The 21,142-nt window shown below is 40.5% G+C and overlaps 1 protein-coding gene across 22 annotated transcripts in view; it reads left to right on the forward strand.

The window, feature by feature from the left end:
• The window catches only part of LOC122549365 (band 4.1-like protein 3), a 288,912-nt gene that overhangs the window by 183,711 nt on the left and 84,059 nt on the right, over positions 1-21,142 (forward strand). For all 22 annotated transcript variants that reach the window (XM_043689068.1, XM_043689063.1, XM_043689072.1 and 19 more), the window contains exons 4-6: positions 11,986-12,090; positions 15,664-15,706; positions 20,716-20,791. In XM_043689068.1, coding sequence (XP_043545003.1) covers positions 11,986-12,090; positions 15,664-15,706; positions 20,716-20,791 — 224 coding nt within the window. The remainder of the gene's footprint in view (positions 1-11,985; positions 12,091-15,663; positions 15,707-20,715; positions 20,792-21,142) is intronic.

Below are 21,142 nucleotides of genomic sequence, written 5' to 3' on the forward strand. Positions count from 1 at the left end.
TTAACCAATCTGGTCTGGAGCAAGTGGGACTTGAACCCTGGACGCTTGGCCCAGTGACAGGGATGCTGGCACTGCAAGGCAAGAGCTCGAAAGTAATTTTGTATTTTACTTCAAACTTATCATTACTCAATCATGCAAGCAAGTGATCAATCAATCATGAGTTAAGTGCACCTGTTATAGTGGGATGTTGTGCTTTTAAGACTTTAAGACCAGATATAACAGTACTAATTGTACAGCAAAAACATGTGACTGTAACAAGTAGTAATTACTGCTCCTAATCAGGCATGCACAAACAGTAATGTCTTCTTCCTCTTTGCAGTGTTCACATCTTCTTGTGATCCTAAGTCTTCCTTGATGCTTGCTTTTACCATCATCGATGTACTGAACTTCTTTCAGTTGTCTTTATTTATAGGGGAAAGTGAGGACGGCAGATGCTGGTGATCAGAGTCGAGAGTGTGGTGCTGGAAAAGCACAGCATGTCAAGCAGCATCCAAGGAGCAGGAGAATTGACATTTCGGGCAGAAGCCCTTCATCAAGAATGAGGCTCGTGGCCCAAGGGGACCGAGAGATAGGTGGGGTGGGGTTGGGGGGTAAGGTAGCTGAGAATGCAGTAGGTAGATGAAAATGGGGCTAATGATGATCGGTTGGAGAGGAGGGTGGAGTAGATAGGTGAGAAAGAAGATGCTCAGGTACATCAGGTCATGAGGGCTGTGTTGAATTAGAAGGTTGGATCTGAGATAAGGTGGTGGGTGGAGGGAGGGAGGGGAAATGAGGAAACTGGTGAAATTCACATTTAATCTTGTGTGGTTGGAGGGTCTCAAGGCAGGATAGATGAGGAAACTGGTGAAATTCACATTAATCTTGTGTGGTTGGAGGGTCTCAAGGCAGAAGATGAGGCGTTCTTCCTCCAGGCGTTAGCTGGTTAGGGTTTGGCTATGGAGGTTTGGCTATGCTTGTCCTTGGCAGGGGATGAGTTGAGGTGTTCGGCCTCAGGATGGTGGGCTTGCTTCATGCATGTGTCCCAGAGATGTTCACTGAAGCATTCTGCAAGTAGGCATCCTGTCTCCCCAATGTAGAGGAGACCGCATCAGGAGAAACCGATCCAGTAATTGGCATGTGTGCGCATGCAAGTAAATCTGTGATGGATGTGGAAGGCTCCTTTGGCGCCTTGGACAGAGGTGAGGGGGTGGAGGGAGGTGTGGGTGCAGGTTTTTACAGTTCTTGTGGTGGTAGGGGAAGGTGCTGGGAGGGGAGATTGGGTAGGTAGAGGGGTATGGACCTGACCAGTTTCCTCATTTCTCCTCCCCGACCTTATCCCAGATCCAACCTTCTAACTCGGCACCGCCTTCATGACCTGTCCTACCTGTCCATCTTCCTTCCCACCTACCCGCTCCATCCTCCTCTCCAACCTATGACCATTACCCCCACCATCATCTACCTATCGCACACTCAGCCACCTTCACCCCAATCCCCACTCCCCCTCGCGTTTATCTCTCTACCCCCTTGGCTCACAGCCTCATCCCTGATGAAGGGCTTATGCCCAAAACGTCGATTCTCCTCAGATGCTGACTGACCTGCTGTCATTCTTTGTACCCTTTTTCAGAAGTGGATACCTGGATGGATTATTAGCAAGATATATGAATGTCTGAAGAGTTATTTTAATTGAAAGTATTCTACCAGTTTTTGAAGTCTTTGTCTAAAATGTGGGTTCCCATATTGAATATGATTGATCTCTCGTTAGTGTTTTGAGAGTTGCCAAGGTTTTTCTGGTCATATTGAATCACTGTTGCCTCGTCTGTTCCTTGTCACATCACAAGCTGTTCTTTTTTAACTTGTTTTATTATCTTTGTGACATTCCATTTTTGACACCAAAATCAGGTCCTAAAGATTTCATCCCAAACTAGAAACCCAGACAGACACCTGCCAACTATGGCAAGGACTGAATGACATCACCGTCCCAGATTGTCTCAACGCCTTCCATGCTCACTTTGAGCAGAATTTCGGTGGAGAGGTAGCACCTATTCCGACAAGCCCTGACAAACCTATCCCAACAGTCACTGCATCAGAGGTCGGATCAGTTTTCCTTCATGTGAATCCAAGGGAACTGATGGGACCAGATGGAATACCAGGCCGTGCACTCAGAGCATGTGCAGATCAACTGGCAGAGGTCTTCTCAGACATCTTCAGACTCTCCCTGTAGCAGGCCCCTGTCCCTGCCTGATTCAAAAGGGCGAACATCATCCCTGTGCCTAAGAAGGTTCATGCAGCATGTCTCAATGACTAAGCCCACTGGCCTTAACTTCGGTGGTTATGAAGTGCTTTGAAAGGTTGGTCATGGCATTAATCAACTCCAGCCTTCCCAATACTCTTGACCCACTCCAATTTACCTATCAGACCAACAGATCCACGTGACTGACCTCCCGCGCCCTCTCTCTCCCCATACTATCCCTGGAGTTCTACACGGGGGTGTACCCTAAACCCCCTTCCCTTGATAATCTCTCCAACATTGTCCTGTACAGGGCAGAGGTGGAACCTGTCAAAAAGCTGCAGTAAGACATGTGTGTGTGCACGCGTGCTATTTGGAGACTTACCCCACAAAGGCAGCAGCAGTCTTGTTAGTCTTCAATCCAGCTGCTTCAGAGCTGCGGGGGAGGCGATGGATGGGGTTGGGGATTGGGGGGTGTGCCGGGGGGGCAGGCAGCGCCGGGGAGCAGGGGGCGGTGTTGGACTGGGTTGGGGGGGGGTGGGGTTGGGACGGGGAAGATGTTGGCTGGGGGCGGCCTCGCGTGCTGTGTGCTGCTGCAGTCTCCTGAACGAAGAGCAAACTTTGAAAACTTCGAGCCCCAGAGGAAAGGCATTTAATCGATTTAACCAAATAATCGATTATCCGAATAATCGATTATCCAGATGAAATAGTGCCTGCCCATCTCGTTCGGATAATTGAGGTTCCCCTGTAGTAATAAACTTTGATACTTCAATGGGGATGTAGTGGCCTAGTGGTATTGTCGCTGGACTGTAAATCCAGACACCAAGGTAATATTCTGAGGACCTGGGTTCAAATTCCACAACTGCCCATGGTGGAATTTGAATTCAATAAAAAAAATGTGGAATTAAGAGTCTAATGGATAACCATGAATCCATTGCCGATTGTCGGGAAAAACCCATCTGGTTCACTAATGTCCATTAGGGAAGTAAATTGCCATCCTTGTCTGATCTGGCCTAGCTGTGACCTAGATCCACTGGAATGTGGTTGACTCTTAACTGTACTTGGGCAATTAGGGATGGGTAATAAATGCTGGCCGAGTCAGTCACATCCTCATCCCATGATTGAGTTTTTAAGAAGTATCTTAATGAAGGTAAAGTGCAAAGCTTAGCACAGCTTTATACCACGAATGGTTAAGTATTTTGCCCCCATTATCTGCAGCCTTATTTGTTCTTGAAGCCTTTTTCAGACTGACCACCATTATCCAAGACTGATTATAGAGGAACCTTGATTATCTGAATGAGATGGATGGGCACTATTTCATTTGTGTAATTGATTATTCAGATAATCGATTTTGCTTTAAACACGGGAAGCCATGCTGATCTAATGGTGCGCTCTACCGGAAAACTCATTTAAATCTATAATTTTAATACATCGAGCGCAAGAAGACACATTTCACGTGATGAACAAAATAAAGCAATGATAACATGAGAGAACTTTTTAAAAATGCAGCAGTAGTTACTATTTGGCAAGGAGCAGTGAAGAAAACATTAGGAGAAAGTGAGGACCGCAGCTGCTGGAGATCAGAGTCGAGAGTGTGGTGCTGGAAAAGCACAGAAGGTCAGGCAGCAGTCGAGGAGGATTTATCTTTCTGGCCCCCTGCCCACAAGCCTCATTGCTGATGAAGGGCTTATGCCCAAAATGTTGATTCTCCTGCTCCTCAGATGCTGCCTGACCTGCTGTGCTTTTCCAGCACCACACTCGCGACTCTGAAAACAACACTGGGCAAGGTCCCAAACAGTAGCTACGATCGCAACAGAATTTGTCAGTTTCCGGGAGCACAGTCTCTCGATAGAAAGATGGAAGCACCGCTTCGTGCATGGGTTTACGCTATCGGCCTTTTGTTTTAATGAATGGCCTGGTAAAGTGACAGGATTGCTTGTACAGTAATGTAAAACACTTACTTTTGTAAAGGGCTGCATAACAACCCTTACCTAAAAAATAACCAGCCATGGATGCTTGAGCTGTTTGTGTTTCTTTTGTTTTTGCCAGCGTTTTCACATCTTCCTCAGTACAGGTAATCCAAATACACTTATCTCTTTGATGTAATATTTTTGCGGGACCTTGAAATCTTCTTCAGATAATCCGAAATTTAGATAACCGATATTTGGATAATCGAGGGTCCTCTGTATTTCGCTAGCCTTGTTTCTATGTCGATAAAACTTTGAGTAAGTTCCAGCCAAATGAAGCTTGGAGATTTGACCTCGTCCTTAATCTGTTTGAAGCTTATTTAATATGTGTTAAGCATTTTGTAATATCTAACACCATGTGGGAGTACTGGAAGCCACTGAGGAGGGGGAAGGAAGGAAAGAGGTATTCAGCTTGCCACATCTTTGTGGTAATTTTCCCTTTCTCTGTTACACAGCAGCAGGCCAGAGAAATTTACTTGCAAATTGCACTAATAAGGGATCAGACACAACAGGAGGGTTGAAAAGGAGTGGTAAATAAAAGCAGGATCTAACAGTGGGAAGCAGAGGCAATAAGAATTTAACCTATGGTTTCAGGGCCCACTAGCTCAGTAAAAGTAATGAACACGAAGTTTGAGAGGCTGAGAAAGGTGACTTGGTTCACACTGAAGTTCACCCATTCCTTTCATGGCAGTTTTTGATGAGGTTTCTAAACAACCAAGCTCCAAGAATATTTGAAACATCCCATTTGATAGAGAAGTGTTGAAACCCATCTTTGTATCCAACTGTTGTTCAGGGTTTCTCACAGTTTAGAGGGCCAAGTAGCACCTCCTTCTCCCATCGACTCAATTTTTGGTGTCAGTGGTGTCCAGCAGATATATTGTGCTAAGTGGGCACTAGATTCCAGAACCCAGTACAAGTGGCATGGCTAGACTACATGTTGGTGCTGTACTCTCCAGTGGTGATTGTTTGTATGACTTTTCTTCCGCTTCCCCGGTCCCCAACGCCTCATCTTCACCATGGACATCCATCCTGAAGAAGGGCATGTGCCCGAAACGTCGAATCTTCTGTTCCCTGGATGCTGCCTGACCTGCTGTGCTGTTCCAGCAATTAAAGTTTCAGTATGACTTTTATACCTATCCTTCTCAAAATATCCCAAAAATCTACTTTAATTTATGTAAGTATATTCTGTAGTTCTGAAATCAAAATACTTTGTGAAATGCGATTAAGCTCAGTTTATCTCTATAAAGAGTGTCCTGCTCTTGGGTGTCTCAGTACAATTGTAATACTCTGTGTATGTATAATATGCATTCCATGCCTACAGTCCTATCAAGTGCCTACTCCTTGGGGAGGGGAACAGTGGTCCACACAGTTTCAGTCTGAGCCTTTGGAACACTCCCATCTGTTCTAATTTCAGCTAAGTACACTTGTACACTTTAACACTTGACTTGGTGGGTGCAACCTGCTGTCATCCCTTCTAAGGACCATTTATTTGGCTGCATTTAAATGTGGCTCCCCAAAGCGGCTAATACACTATTAGAAAGGGAGTCCAAAACAGGAATTGAGTCCTTTATTTGCAAGTGAGACGTCTGTATTCAGTTACATCAAGGTGCCTTTTCTTCTCTGTATCAATATGACAGATGGTGCATTTCTGGATTATATTAAGTATGTGTTTCCTGCCTGCCATATTGGAGGCTTAAGTGCCCGTTTAGTGCCCGAGAAACAGAAGTCTGCCATTCACTTTGCAGGGCCATATGTTTTCCTTTATCCTTACTGTTGTTTTACTCAAAAGGCTTGACTTTAATTGAGCCACTGACCTACTCTTCTATCTTTCATATTTTCTAGACCTTTCTAATTGCATTTTCATTCACACTCTCCTAGCAACTAACATAACTGTCCGTACCCAAGCTTGTTGGTCTATTTAAAAAGTGTCAGCATATCAGTGACATTGAATTGATGTATTCAGTGTTTAACATCGTGTTTTGTTTTTGTGAATCATTATAGCGAAAGACGTTGCTTGATTTGGCAGATATCACAGCATTGTGACTAAGGATCATAGTATAAGGATTAACAGATGTCTGTTTGTGCACACCAGCTTAGTTACAGCAGTGTTGTGCAAAAAGACAGTTTGAACTGTAGTAAATTTCATGTGTCAACGTTTTTGCAGGCTTTCAGACTGAATGCCTAATATTTTACATTGAATTTTTTAAATTTTACAACTAATTTGATTATTTTCTTGGTTTAAATTTGCATCCTGTTCAGCTAAAATTTGTGCTACTTGCATTGTAGTTTTTAATGGACTATAAAGTGCACTGGTAAGAGGGTATACTTTGAGACTAATGGGGCCGACATATTTTTCCAGGTTGTTTTACTTTCCTCTGCAGTTTTGGCAGGCGATTCAGGAACTCTTAGAAAAATTATGTAGATATTCTTTACTTTCTAAACTTCTCTACTTTTCTACATTTCTCTGTTCCTCCAGGGTCATCCCTAACACACTACAGGTATTTCTATAACGCGGTGGTTAAGTTCTTGTGCAACCCTGTGTTATAGAAAAATTGTGCATTAGAAACTGTGCTTAAAGTGCTGCTGATGTAATCGTATTACAGCCAGCGTATGCTTTAAAAGTTCATGCTTTAGAAAAAGTTACCCCAATTCGCCAATCACATTATAATTATACAGCATATACTTGCAAGAAATTAGAACAAGATGCGCTGCAGAGCAGATGACCTGTACTTGGATGAACCTTATACTCATCTTCCTGATAACTACATCCGTGTCCTATTATCCATTTTTGTCAAATGCACATATCTTGGTCAAATGCATTAGATTTAGATTTTATTGTCACGTGTATTCAAGTACAGAAATACAGGAGTACTGTAAAAAGTGTATAATGTCCACCACCCATGTTCCCTACTTAGGTTCAAAAAACTTAGGTATAATGTAATAAGAGAAACAAAGTTTCAAAGGTTAAGCATTGCCTTCTCAGAATAAGTAGAAAAATAAAGAAATAAGGTAATGGTTAACATTAAAGTCCTCCTTCCTATAAACTAGAAAAATAAAGAAATGAAGTTAAACCGTTTTGAATCCTCTGCTTAACAGGATGTTTTTGTGTTCAGGCTAAATATAAATGCAAATTATTATTTTTGCCAAATGGATGCAGCTAACGTTCTGGTAGAGAATGCCAATGGAAACTTCAGACTCTGATATTTGGTCAAAATATTGAACAGTAATCTCCTCCTCATTCTACAGCTGGTCATTTATTGTGTGTTGAATACGAGTGACCAGCCACGGTAATTCCATAAATGTGCTCAACTTCTTTGATTGTTACCCTTTTTTGTACTGTATCCCTTTAATGTGACAATGCTGGGCTATTGTTGCCACCACAACAATATGCAAAAGAAGAGAACAGTTGAAGGGAGCAGTTGAAACCAGCTTCATCCGGAGGTGCCAAGTGGATGATCCAAGTCAGCCTCCTCCATCCCAGATACCAATTCTTAGCCAATTCAAGTCATGCCATATAGTAATAATAAATGGCAGAAGTAACTGGATACAACAAAGACTGCTGACCATGGCAACATCACGACGAGTACTGACAATGTGCTGTGGAACTAGCTGCATTACAAATGAAGCTTCTGCACTACAACTACAATTCTGAGGTCTCACTGTCAACTGTCTTTAATTTATTGGTGGAATTCAAGCATTTGATATCCATTTCTACTATCCCTTGGGAAGATGGCAGTGAGCTGCTGCAGTGCTTGGGTGGGAGAAAGACCTGTAATGTTGTTAGGAAGGCAGTTCCACAATATTGACTCGAATAAAAATGAAGGAATGGTTATATCATTCCAAACGGTGGTGTATTGTCTGGAGGGGAACTTTAGAGGTGATACCATTCCCATGCATCTGTTACACATGTCCTTCTTAATGGTTGAGGATAGGATTTGGAGGCTGTTATCAAAGGAGTCATGGTGAGTTGCTGGACTACACCCACTATGTGTGGGTGGTGAAGAGAGTGAATGTTAAAGGTGGTGGATAAGTCAAATGAACTGCTGTGATGTCAAGCCTCGAGTGCTGGAGCTGCACTTATCCAACCAAGTGCAGAGTCTGCAATCTCACTCCTGACCGTTGACAGGCTTTGAGGGGGTAACAGGTGAACTAGTCACGAAACAATTTCCAGAGCTCCTGCTTTTCTAGTTGCAGTATTTGTATGTTGATCCAGTTCAGTTTCAGGTCAGTGGCACCCAACAGAGCCCAAGGTCTGGAGTTGAGCCCAGGCACAACCCCCACCCCCAAGATTTGATGTTGGTGAGCTGGTCATTACTATGCAAGTGTTACTTGACAGCACTGTCAATACCTGCCATCAATTGGATGAGTGGACACTTAAGATGGTAATTGGCCAGGTTGGAACTACCCTGCTTTTGTGGTCAGGTGGTCAGGACAGATTTGGAGAAATTTCCATGTTGGGGGTGGAGAATCCACTACTTTTGCACTTGTCATTGCATGAAATCTCAATCTTTGAATTGCCCACCATCAGCATCATGTGGTTACCATTGATCAGAAACTTGGACCAGCCACACACATACTATGGCTAAAAGTGGAAATCGCAGGATAGAAATGCTAAAGCAAGTAACAAGTCTCCTGATTCCCCACAACTTGCCAAGCATCTACAAGGCAGAAGTTCAAGCCTGGATAACTGTAACTCCATATGTTACGCTAGCAAGTGACACCCCCTACTTCTGTGAAATAATGACACTTAAAGAAAAATTAAACTGAATACCATTTGGATCAAGGCAATCTGCTTGATCAGCTTCCAACCTGCCATCTTAAAGGTTCACTCCCTCCACTGCCTGCGCAGTGGCAGCAGTATGCATCATCCACAGGAATGTTTGCAGCAATTTGCCTGAGCATCTACATTAGTGATCCTTCACTGAAGCTGGGTGAAATTCTGGAACTCCCTCCCAAAGTAATGTGGATGTCCCCATTCCAGATGGACTGCAGTGGTTCAAGAATATAACTTCCACTAGCTTTGCAAGGGCAAATTGAGATTGACAATAATGCCCTTGCAGACGTTGTTGTCATCTCATGGATATTATGAAGTTTCTGTCTTGTGTCAGTTTGCGGAAAACTATGGAAAGCATTGTTTAAGCTGGAAGCATATGCTCTTCCCTGAGTTCTTATCTTAAATCAGTGATGAGTATTGTAGCAATTACCATACGGATGAAAAACGGTACATCTGTTTTCGTTTGTAATTTGATAACTACTTCTAATGCTGTTTGGGTTCATGATTTGAAAATCTTTTAAGTACTAGCTTGATAGATAGATACAGTATTGCTTTTAATGGGATTATTTGTTTTCTGAACTCTAAGCCTGGAATATTTTATGCCTGTATTTCAGAGGACTGTCCTTGTGTCAATTGTAACTGTTTGTGGATTTTTTTTTGTGCAATCACCTCCCACTAGTGTTTAATGGAATGTAAACAAAGCATTTTGCATAATAAATCTGAATATGGATACAGGACTCCCATTGAGAACTGAGCATGAATTCTGTGAGAAATATTCAATATCTGAGAGTTTTAGAATCTGAATTGCAACAGTTCTGGAGATAAATCAATCATTCCAAATTACCATGAATATAATGAACCTGTGGCTGACATTTTATGAACTGTATCAAATCTAATTTAAGAAGCTTGGTGAATTATTCATTGAAAATTAATCAACAAGTAAAGGTCACAGAGACTTGGAGTTTGGGAGAGATGGACTAAGTTTTTAATTTTTTGCAGAGTCACAATTGGAATCAACAGCCCGTACTTGAGAGAATCTTTTTATGATTCCATATTGATAATTTGAATATTCTTAAACTCTTCCTTCACATTAATTGCTCAATTGTCCATTTTCATTTCTTAGCAAGGAGCATAGCTTGTTTTGGTTTTGTGCATGGAAAGGGTGAATCATGAGGTTCTTTTACCCGAGGTGGGGGAGTTCAAATCTAGAGGGCATAGGTTTAAGGTGAGAGGGAAAAGATTTAACAGGGACCCAAGGGGCAACTTTTTTACGCAGAGCGTGGTGCATGTATGGAGAGAGCTGCCAGAGGAACTGGAGGAAGCTGGTACAATTACAACATTTAAAAGGCATCTGGGTGTGTACATAGATAAGAAGGGTTTTAAAAGGATCTGGGCCAAATACTGGCAAATGGGGCCACGTCAGATTGGGATGTATGGTTGGTGTGGATGAATTGGACAAAGAGTCTGTTTCCATGTTGTATGACTCTATGAATTCAGTTAACTAACAGGTGCATTAATGATTCTAATTGTATCAAGCTGAAGGTGTGTTGGTGGTTCAGTTTCAACAGGAAGTTTCTGACCCATATGGTGCAATCATTTAAATGTAGCAGGTCTATTCAGACATGAAAAAGCTGCAAACAGCTGAAGAGTAATTGGGTGAATTTGAAAACTGAGCTGTTGATTTTTTTTTTGTAAGATTGCTATGTTCAAAATGTATATTTCATTTCTGTCATTAAAGTCAGGGCTATCATTCCTGGCTGTTATTGAAATTAGTTCAGAAAATTTATTATGGGAATTTTGTAATCTTATAGGCATTCTGTTGCTGTAGACCAGCATCAACCAATGTACAAGAGGTAGTCGTTAACCTATAATATATGTTATGTTGATTTCAGTGGAAAAGAATATTGGGCACTCCGTAACACAGGCTGTTAATTCACTAATTCCAGTATCTGCACTCTGAAGAATATTTAACCTTTTAGCATTTGGTTACATGTTCTAAATAACTGCCAGTTGCTTAAAACAGCAATGTACATGAGACTTTGAGCAGGGCATTCTGAATTTGCTGTTTAGATGTGTACAAAAGTGATCTTGGAGGTGACGTTCCCTCTGACCTTACTGTCTTCTAAGAAGAAAACTAGGTAATGCTTGCTCCTTCCCTCAGCCTGTATTAAGCCCTGCACAAATTACGAAGTAGGAAAGGCACAGATTGAATGTACAGGAAAATCATACCTGTGTTTTATTACTCTTTGGACCATATTCCACTGCTCCAATATCCAATGCTGTTGCTCCACTCTCATTAACAAATGATTTCCAGACCAAAAGCCCAACTTAGTTATCATGACAAAGGCAGGTGTACTGGAGTTTCCTGCTGGAGTTAGCAGATGACATATTCTTCATTCTAGTTTCATGTAAAATTATTGCCTCAAGTTGGTAGATTGTCGAGTAAATGTCGCAGTTAGTTGGTACATTAGGGATGAGTGTAAAAAAACTAATTTAAGTCATAAATGAGTGCATACAAATGCTGTAAATTAATTTGGTTAAATTTACCAAGGGGCAAATGGGAAAGGAAAGGGATTCACTCATTTTTTAGGGAAGAAAGCTATTTTCCTGCTCCTTGGATGCTGCCTGACCTGCTGTGCTTTTCCAGCACCACTCTAATCTTGACCCGTCATCCTTACCTGGTCTGGCCTAGATTTGACTCCAGATATACAGCAATGTTGTAGACTTTTAACTGCCCTCTGAACAATTAGGGATGGGCAATAAAATGCTGGCCTTGCCAGTGATGCCCACATTCCATGAACGAATGTTAAAAAGAGTTATACCCAAGGTAGACTGATTGTGGTTCAGTATGTGGTTTCCTTTCGAAATGAGTAGCCTCTTGTATATTTGTGGAAGTCATTTGAAGATTTAGAAAAAAAACAAGGTTCTCTTTTCCTATTGTTGCAATCAAGTTGCTATGAAATAGAATTAATGTTGAGATGTTTGATTTTCTTGCTGGTCAGCTTTGTTTTTATATTAAAAATCTCTGTTTTTGGCAGAAACGTGCAAAAGGACAGGTGCTCTTTGACAAAGTCTGTGGACAGCTCAATCTTCTGGAGAAAGATTACTTTGGCTTGACATTTCGGGATTCTGAAAATCAAAAGGCAAGTTTAGAAAGTTAAATGTTGGATTATTTACTATCTCTTTATAACAAAGGATGACTTTTCTTTCCTGGAGCAATATTGAAATTTAATTTGTAGCTTTGTGCACTGATTTTGTTAATTGATTTTACTCACAAATGAATTTTTGCCTTAAAGGAAAAGTTATCACCACTGAAATGCAATATTGATCAAGTATTAGCATAAATGCTATTAAAAGTTTCAATATACAGGTTAAAATTGTTCAAAAGGCGAACGTTCACTAGAAATGTACTACCAATACTTGCTGGGATCAGTATTTTCAAGGTCTGTACACCATTTAAGTTGCTGCCTCAAACCTCAGTTGTTTGCCCAAAGGTGTAGTTTGAACATCCGGAATGTCCTAATATCTTTTTCAGAATCAGGGGAAAAAGTTATTATCCTCTGATAATGCAGCTGTTGATGCTCAGAGGAAGATCTTTCATCTGTAACTCCAAAGTAGTTCATGACCCAAATTTTCCAAACAAAATTGTACGAGAGCCCTTTCCCTTTTATTGGGGGGGAAAAAAGGGTGCAATTATTCTAGTTGCCAGAATATTGCAAAATGCACCAAATAAAGTGTCAGTATGAATTTCTAAACAAATATATTTGGATGTGCCATCTGCTTAATGTGAGTGGTGTCCCACTGTAATTGTAATGAAATGTATTCAGAGTCTTTGAATTAAAAGAATCCCTACACTGTGGGAACAGACCATTTGGCCGAACAAGTCGACACCAATTCTCTGAAGAGTATCCCACCCAGACCCATTCTCCTGACCCTATTACTCTACATTTCCCCTGACTAATGCGCCTAACCTACGCATCCCTGAACACTATGGGCAATTTAGCATAGCCAATTCACCCAGCCTGCTCTTTCATATGTCTCTCTCACACACACACACACACACACACACACACACACACACACACACATCTAGTGATGCTTTTGAATGACCAACTTTTTGGGAGACTCAAATGATTTTTCCTTGTTTTGAATTTCACATGTGAGACATAGAAGTATTACCCCCAGATGACCTGATTAACAATGAACAAGTGGCACTTATCATTCATTACTTCTCCACTGTAACTTGTGGCTATTAGGTCAGAGTAGCTCAGTGTCCTCTGTAGATTATTGTGAACAGGGTAAACAACATGACTTTTTTTTCAACTGATTCACTTGAAAAAACCTTATTGAGCCATGTGAAATCTATGGATGAATATTTAGTATAATACCAAAGGGCATACAGAATGTGAAATAAAGAGAGAATGAAGGTAGAATAAAGCACGGTAAGAGACAAAGAAAAGAAGAATACAAGTTTTAACCTTAAAATAAAAATCAGCTATCAATTCAAATCTTAAGGAATGAGATTCCACACTATTTTATATTTAAATGCTTAATGTCACGGGTTGCATTGTGGTAACTGAAACTTATTGGATATGTAACACAGTCACTTAAACTTGAATGGGTGCTAACCTTTTCTGATGCGGTAAATGGGTATGTAATGGGTAGGTACTGCACGTTCACATCCTTTATTTTGTTCTATTTGTTATAGAATTTGGGTATCGCTGACTAGGCCGGCATTTATTGATCATCAATAATTGCCCTTGTGAAAATGGTGCCAGATTGCCTTCCTGAACCATGGCAGTCCTTGAGTTGTAAGGATACCCACAGTGCTGTTAGGGAAGGAGTTGCAGGATTTTGACACAATGACATCCAGGGAATGTTGATATATTTCCAAGTCAGGATGTTGTGTGTCTGGAGGAGAACTTGCAGATGGTGCGGTTTCCATGCACTTGCTGCCTTCTATCGTAAAAGTCACTGGTTTGGAAGATTTACTACAGTGAATTACTACAGTGGGTCTTGTAGTTGGTACACACGATTGCTGCTATCGGTGGTCAAGCGAGTGAGCATTGAAAGTGGTAGATGGATGCCAATAAGAGAGCTACTTTCTCCTGAATGGAATCAAGCTCCTTGAGTATTAATGGAGCTGCCCTAATCTAGATAAGTGGAGAATATTCTAACACACTGCTTGTGCTTTGTAGCTGATGGACATGCATGAGGGAGATAGGTGGTGTGTTATTAGCTGTAGAATTCCTAGTTTTTGATCTGTTGTAGAAACAGTAGTAACATGGCTAGTCCAGTTCAATTTCTTGTCAAAGGTAATCTCTAGGATATTAATAACCAGAAAATTCAATACTCATGATATACTTTAGAGTGAAGGGTCAATGGTTGGATTCTCTTTCACAGATAACCATTGCCTGGTTCTTAAGTGGCATGTAACTTTCTTCCCAAACATCAGCACAAATATTCTGAATACTGCTTCATTACCTGAGGAATATATATAGATAAAATATGCATAAGTGTGTGTAAATGTTCAGTGTTGGTGTGAAGCTTCTGGAAGTATGTAACAATTCAGTCAGCAATATCTTGATTTCCTTGTTTAATAAATAGTTCATGTGTGGATGCCAGGGGTTGTGATCTGATTTACTGCATAATGGTGAGCTCTGTGATTTATTTTTGCAATTACAATTCTCAGACAATTAAGTGTCTCCATTTCAACTCCAAATGCTTTGAATTTTGATTAAAGCTGAGGATTTCCATTTGTCACAATTTCAAATCTAGCTGCTTTCAAAACTTACCCCTTTCCATTAGACATTACTTGATGGTATATAAATCTTCCAATGTTTACTTACCTGATTAGGTCACTTAGTCTTGTTAGTCACATTTGTCTTCCATAATTTATCTTGATTTGGATGTGAGCATAAAAGGTACAGTTCGTAAGTTTGCAGATGACGCCAAAATTGGAGGTGTAGTGAACAGCGAAGGTTACCTCAGATGACAACGTGATCTTGATCAGATGGGCCAATGGGCCGAGGAATGGCAGATGGAGTTTAATTCAGATAAATGCGAGGTGCTGCATTTTGGGAAAGCAAATCTTAGCAGGACTTATACAATTAATGGTAAGGTCCTAGGGAGTGTTGCTGAACAAGGATACCTTGGAGTGCAGGTTCATAGTTCCTTGAAAGTGGAGTTGCAGATAGATAGGATAGTGAAGAAGGTGTTTGGTATGCTTTCCTTTATCGGTCAGAGTATTGAGTACAGGGGTTCTGAGGTCATTGGAATATTGTGTGCAATTCTGGTCTCCTTCCTATTGGAAAGATGTTGTGAAACTTGAAAGGGTTCAGAAAATATTTACAAGAATATTGCCAGGGTTGGAGGATTTGAGCTATAGGGAGAGGCTGAACTGGAAAGGCATTTGGATGGGTATATGAATAGGAAGGGTTTGGAGGGATATGGGCCAGGTGCTGGCAGGTGGGACTAGATTGGGTTGGGATATCTGGTCGGCATGGACGGGTTGGACCGAAGGGTCTGTTTCCATGCTGTACATCCCTGTGACTCTATAATTTTAAAGGATGAAGCATTGCTTTTGCTAATTGCAACTTAATTTTGGATAACATGTTTGAAGTAAAGCAGTTTACCATCCTGCCTTAAACTGATTAGTTTTGAATGCATTCCATACCATATTTGAAGTATTAAACATATAAAATGCTATATTTCAGAACTGGTTGGACCCAGCCAAGGAGATTAAGAAGCAAATCCGAAGTAAGTACCTTTAATTGATGATTTGGAAGGAAGCTTCTATGGAATGATGTTTGAAAGATAACTTTGAAATAGCTTGCTGTTAATCTTTTACCAAAATATTATTTCTGTTCACATTTTTTTGCCACTTTCAACAATAAAGCAGTGCTCAAGTGATGTCATATTTTGCTGACTTCATTTTTCTCCCGGTTAATTCATTTGTTCCGACGCTGTTTTACAATAATGAAGGTAAAATGCCTGGACATTTTCTTTGCATTTTAAAGAACTACTGAATCGTGTTCTTCTGCCCACGCATTGAAAATATGATTGTCATTTAATCTGAAGGCCAGTTCTTTGGGGCAACTGCTGAAGCAGGATTGGGTGGAATGGTAAATTACAATAGTAATCAGCAAGTAATACACCCACACAAGTCTTGCATAGATGAGTCTGCAAATAATTAGGTAAAGGAAGAGCATGTGAAGGCCTGGAAAATGAAAATGTATATAAATCTCGTACTTAAAAAACAAGATTTTTTTTTTTAAACGTAAGTCTTTATTTTTAATACATGGTGAATTTTCAGGAAGTAATGTGGCAGTGATATCAAACAAGAAGCCTGACTCACCCTGGTCCTATTGAGAGACTTCATGCAGTTTCTTTTTGTTTTCACTGTTATCCCTGTTTTGGTTTTGCAAATTCGTAGCTGTAGCTCTAAATTCTTGTTCAATAGAATTATTTTCATCAAGATTAAGACTCAATTTAATCTCCGTGTCTGATTCATCACTAGGGATTGCTGTTTCCACTTTATCAGCAGCACATAATCTCACCTTTGCAACGTACTGCTGGAATTGTAATTAACTAGGAGAAATTGAGGACTGCAGATGCTGGAGATCAAAGTTGAGAGTGTGGTGCTTGAAAAGCACAGGTCAGGCAGCATCCGAGGAGGAGAAGAATCGACACTTCTGGCATAAGCCCTTCATGAATGAGGCTTGTGGGCTGGGGGGCTGACAGATAGATAAATGGGAGGGGGGGGAGGGTGATAGGTTGGGGAGGGGGGTGGAGCGGATAGGTTGGAAAGGTGATGGACAGGCCAGGAGTGGGGGCGCCAAGTTGGAGGCTTGGGAATCGGATAATATGGGGAAGGGGAAATGAGGAAACTGTTGAAATCCACATACATCCTAGTCCCAAGCCTCCAAATCTGCACCACCCTCCTAACCTTTCCATCACCTTTCCCATCTATCCACTCCACCCCTCTCTCTCTACTTTCTTCCTCACCTTCATCTATCTATTGCTTTCTCAGCCACCTTCCCCCCGCCAACCCCACCCGACTCCCATTTCTCTCTCAGCCCACAAACCTCATTCCTGATAAAGGGCTATTGCCCGAAATGTCGATTTTTCCTGTTCCTCAGATGCTGCTTGACCTGCTATGCTTTTCCAGCACCACACACTCAACTGGAATTGTAATCAATGCCCATCACCCCAGGCTTGACTATTTTTCAATGTTCTTATTGCAGCATGCCCCACCCTTTCAAAACTCCTATTTCTTGAATTGCAAAAAGTCTTCTCATCTCTACGTCTGGCCTTTGCTGATATCAGTCAGGTCCTAGCCCTTCAACACGTTAGTTATAAAATCTTGGTGCTCATTGCATTTCTCTTCAAGAATTTATGCAACTCAACAGTTGCAACCTCCTTCATCCTCATGTCATTCACATTCGCCATTCTGACACTGGCTTACTGTGCCTTTTTATTTCTGCTGTACCATTGCGTTTACAAGAACTCAGCCAGTACAGCAAGATCATAGCAATTCATGCAATTCTATTTTATATTTTGAAACAAAATTTTAATAATCTGTTCTTAAAAATTTAATAAGTAAGGGCATCATCTGATGTGCAAAATGTGGCCTTTATGCAATTAGGAAAAGTCAATCTTAATTACCGCTCCTAATTACTATTTATAGATTTCTAAAGTATTTTTAAACAATCTGTTCAGATATGTAATGATGCACCTCCAGCGTGAATGAAACTTGAACCCAAACGCTGGCACAATCACTGTGCCACAAAACACACACTGCATGTGCTTACATGCTCGGAGCGTATAGCATTGATGGATAAAAATAACCAACTATCTCAATAACGTGTCCATACTTAGACTTGAGGCATATTTGCTGGGCTCTGTAGCAGTGTGTTCAATGTGCCTGTTGGGGAATAGCTCTATCAGGAAAGGCATTAGTGTCTGGCATGCCTGTAATGCTCATGGATGGTGCTGAGGCGCATATCCACACAACCTTACTAGCTTTGAGAGGTCTCAAAAGTCACACTGTGAACTTCAAAGTCACTTTTATACAAGAAAAACCAATTGATTCTGACCAATGCATAAGGGCTGTATCAAGATTTGCAGATAGTACAAAAGTGGTCAGCATTGTTAACAGTGAGTAGAACTGTAAACAAATTCAGAATAACATGGAGGGGCTTGTAGATAAGGGAACTGCCAGATGCGGAGAACTGGGAGGTGACAGTTTATGTTTAATAGAGAATCAAAAAAAGATTACACTACTTTAAAAAAAAATCTAGAAAGACTTACTTAGGAGTACAGTAAGGCAGTGTTTTTTAGAAAAGTAGGAATGCAGGAGCTAAGTGTTAAAGCTGTATGTAATGTTCTGAAAGTAAGTTTTGAACACGAGACAAAAAAATGGAAAGAACTGCAGATGGTGGAAATCTGAAACAAAAGCAAAAATTGCTGGAAACTCTCATCAGGTCTAGCAGCATTTGTGGAGAGAAATCAAGAGTTAGCATTTCAGGTCCAGTGACCCTTCTTCAGAACAGTTTTGAGGACAGGTCACTGGACTCGAAACATTAACTCTGATTTCTTTCCACAGATGCTGCTAAACCTGATGAGATTTTCCAGCAATTTCTGTTTTTGTCCTTAGTTTTGAATTTAGGACCATAGAGTATAACTTAGAGCTATTATTAACCAGATGCAAGTCTTTAGTAAGTTGCTGTTCGAATAACATTCCCAGTTTTGAGTGACCTGTGTAAAGGAAAATATTAAAGCTCCAAATCGAATGTAGAGAAACTGGGTAAGGTTGAGAGACTGCAGAGTTACATTGTTTCAATGGAGTTGAGAATCCATGTATTGGACTTCAACTGAAGAGATATTTTAAGAAATTAGAAAAAATTATATCCTAATCATGCATTTTTACTGATGTGTTCTGTTCACAACCTTTACTATTTTAATTTCTAATTTGCAGCATTTGTAGTTTCCTTTTCATGTGTCACTCATGCTTATCAACTGTATTTGCAATATCAATTTTTTGTTAAGTCACTGAAGATGAAAGGCAAGTGCAGTGAGTTATTAGGAATGTTGACCTTTTATCACAAGAGGATTTGAGTACAGGAGTAGTGAACTCTTGCTTCAGTTTTAATAGGAGCTTGGTTAGACATCTCCTAAAGTACTGAGTGCCATTCTGGTCTCCTATCTCTTGAAAGATATTCTTGCCAGAAAAGAAATGCAGTAAAGGTTCACCAGACTTGTTCCTGGGATATATAGAGAGTCCTGTGGGGGGGGATAAAGGTGGACACATTGGCCCCTTATTCTCTTCGAGCTTCAAAGAATGAGAGAATGATCTCATGGAAATCAACAAAATAGTCAAAGGGACAGCCATAGTAAATACAGGTAACATGTTTCCCCAGTTGCAAAAATATAGATCCAGGGATATAATTTAAAAATAGAACAAAGTTAGCAAATTCTTTTACTTGGAGAGTGATGAACCTACTGCAGAGGGCAAGCGCAGTCTTTGAGTATTGATTGTTAATGGTGTGAAAGGTTACAGGGATAGTGTGATGTATTCGGTCAGCTGTGATTGTATTAAATGGCGGAGCAGGCACAGTGGCCTAGTCTTGTTCCTGTGTTCAGTGATTACGCTCATTTCTGACCACTACTACATGCTGACAGGGTGACAACATTGTTTTGTAAGAACTTCAGGATTTTTAACTTTTTCTTCCGCTACGTTGCAATCACAGATCGACTGAAATCCAAATCCATTCTGGGGCAATTGAATTGTCAGTTTACATTTCAAGGAGCAAATTCAAAATTAACACTAATTCAGCCAAATAATGGAAACTGTCACCTTGTGATTTTAGATTTTAAGCCACACAATGTGACAGATATGAGTTTCCCACTCGTAATAATGTAAATTAAACAAAACTGATGGAATATTCTTCAAGAAGTATTCACAACCATTATCGGAACTAAGCACAAACTATATATACTTGGCTCCAGCTATCATAGTGTTTGTCCAATACAGAACTTCTACGCTCGAGAGAAGTAAAATGCAATTAATTCATAATTTTCTTTTTTTTTTGTAATGTAATCTAAAAGCAGTGAAGTTGTTTTGTACCACCGTTACCCAGAGATCTTGATGAATAGATCAGAATTTTGAGTGAGTGATATACCACATGAATTGCTTGACCAGGAATAATTCTTATAAAGAGAAAATTGAGCCTGTCGGGTGTCCTGCGTACTGTTCAGGTGATTGATTAATTCTGTCACAAGATTGAGAGGAGAAAATGCCATTAAATTGATGATCATATTTACTGGAGGGATAGTTGACATTTAATTAATGCGTATTTTTAACTTGTTAGGATTCATGATTGTGTCATAGGGTCAGACAGCACGGAAACAGACCCTTCGGTCCAACCAGTTCATGCTGACCATAATCCCAAACTAAACTGGTCCCACCTGCCTGCGCGTGGCCCATTTCTCTCCAAACCTTTTCCTATTCATGAACTTATCTAAATGTCTCTTAAACATTGTAACTGTATTCGCATTCATCACTTCCTCAGGAAGTTCATTGCACATGCGAACCACCCTCTGTGTTAAAACAGAAAGTTGCCCCTCAGGTTCCTTTTAAATTTTTATTTTTAATCAAAGTCCTGGACGTTTTATATTGAAAAATGAGTCTTTGATTACTTTTTGATTACTTAGACTTCAAATATGGGTCCTGTTTGATGTTCAAATAATGATTTGGTTCTACACAGGTGGATTGTGGCAGTTTGCATTCAATGTGAAGTTTTACCCTCCAGATCCTGCTCAGCTCTCTGAGGACATCACCAGGTGAGTGAAAGACTGTTTATTTCTTTTAGTATTTAACAGTGGCGAATACTGTGGTCAATTTTCTTTTTGTAAACATTCTTCCCAAAGACAATTTCATTCAGATGTGTTTAGTCATTCAGGAGTTTTACCAGCATGTGCCTTGAACATCTGAGGAACACTGACCAGACGTTTCACTGAACCAGCCACATAAGTGTGATGGCTACAAGAGGCAGACTGAGGCTGAGTCTTGTGTGATGAATGGTTCCTTTCCTGATTCTCAAAGTCTTTCCATGTCAAGAAGAAGATGGGACATTCTTTATTTGCCTGGATGAGTGCAACTTCAGCACTCAAAGCTGCAAACAATTGACAGTC

Source organism: Chiloscyllium plagiosum, chromosome 4 (genome assembly GCF_004010195.1).
Source record: "Chiloscyllium plagiosum isolate BGI_BamShark_2017 chromosome 4, ASM401019v2, whole genome shotgun sequence".
NCBI classification, from domain to species: Eukaryota; Metazoa; Chordata; class Chondrichthyes; order Orectolobiformes; family Hemiscylliidae; genus Chiloscyllium; species Chiloscyllium plagiosum.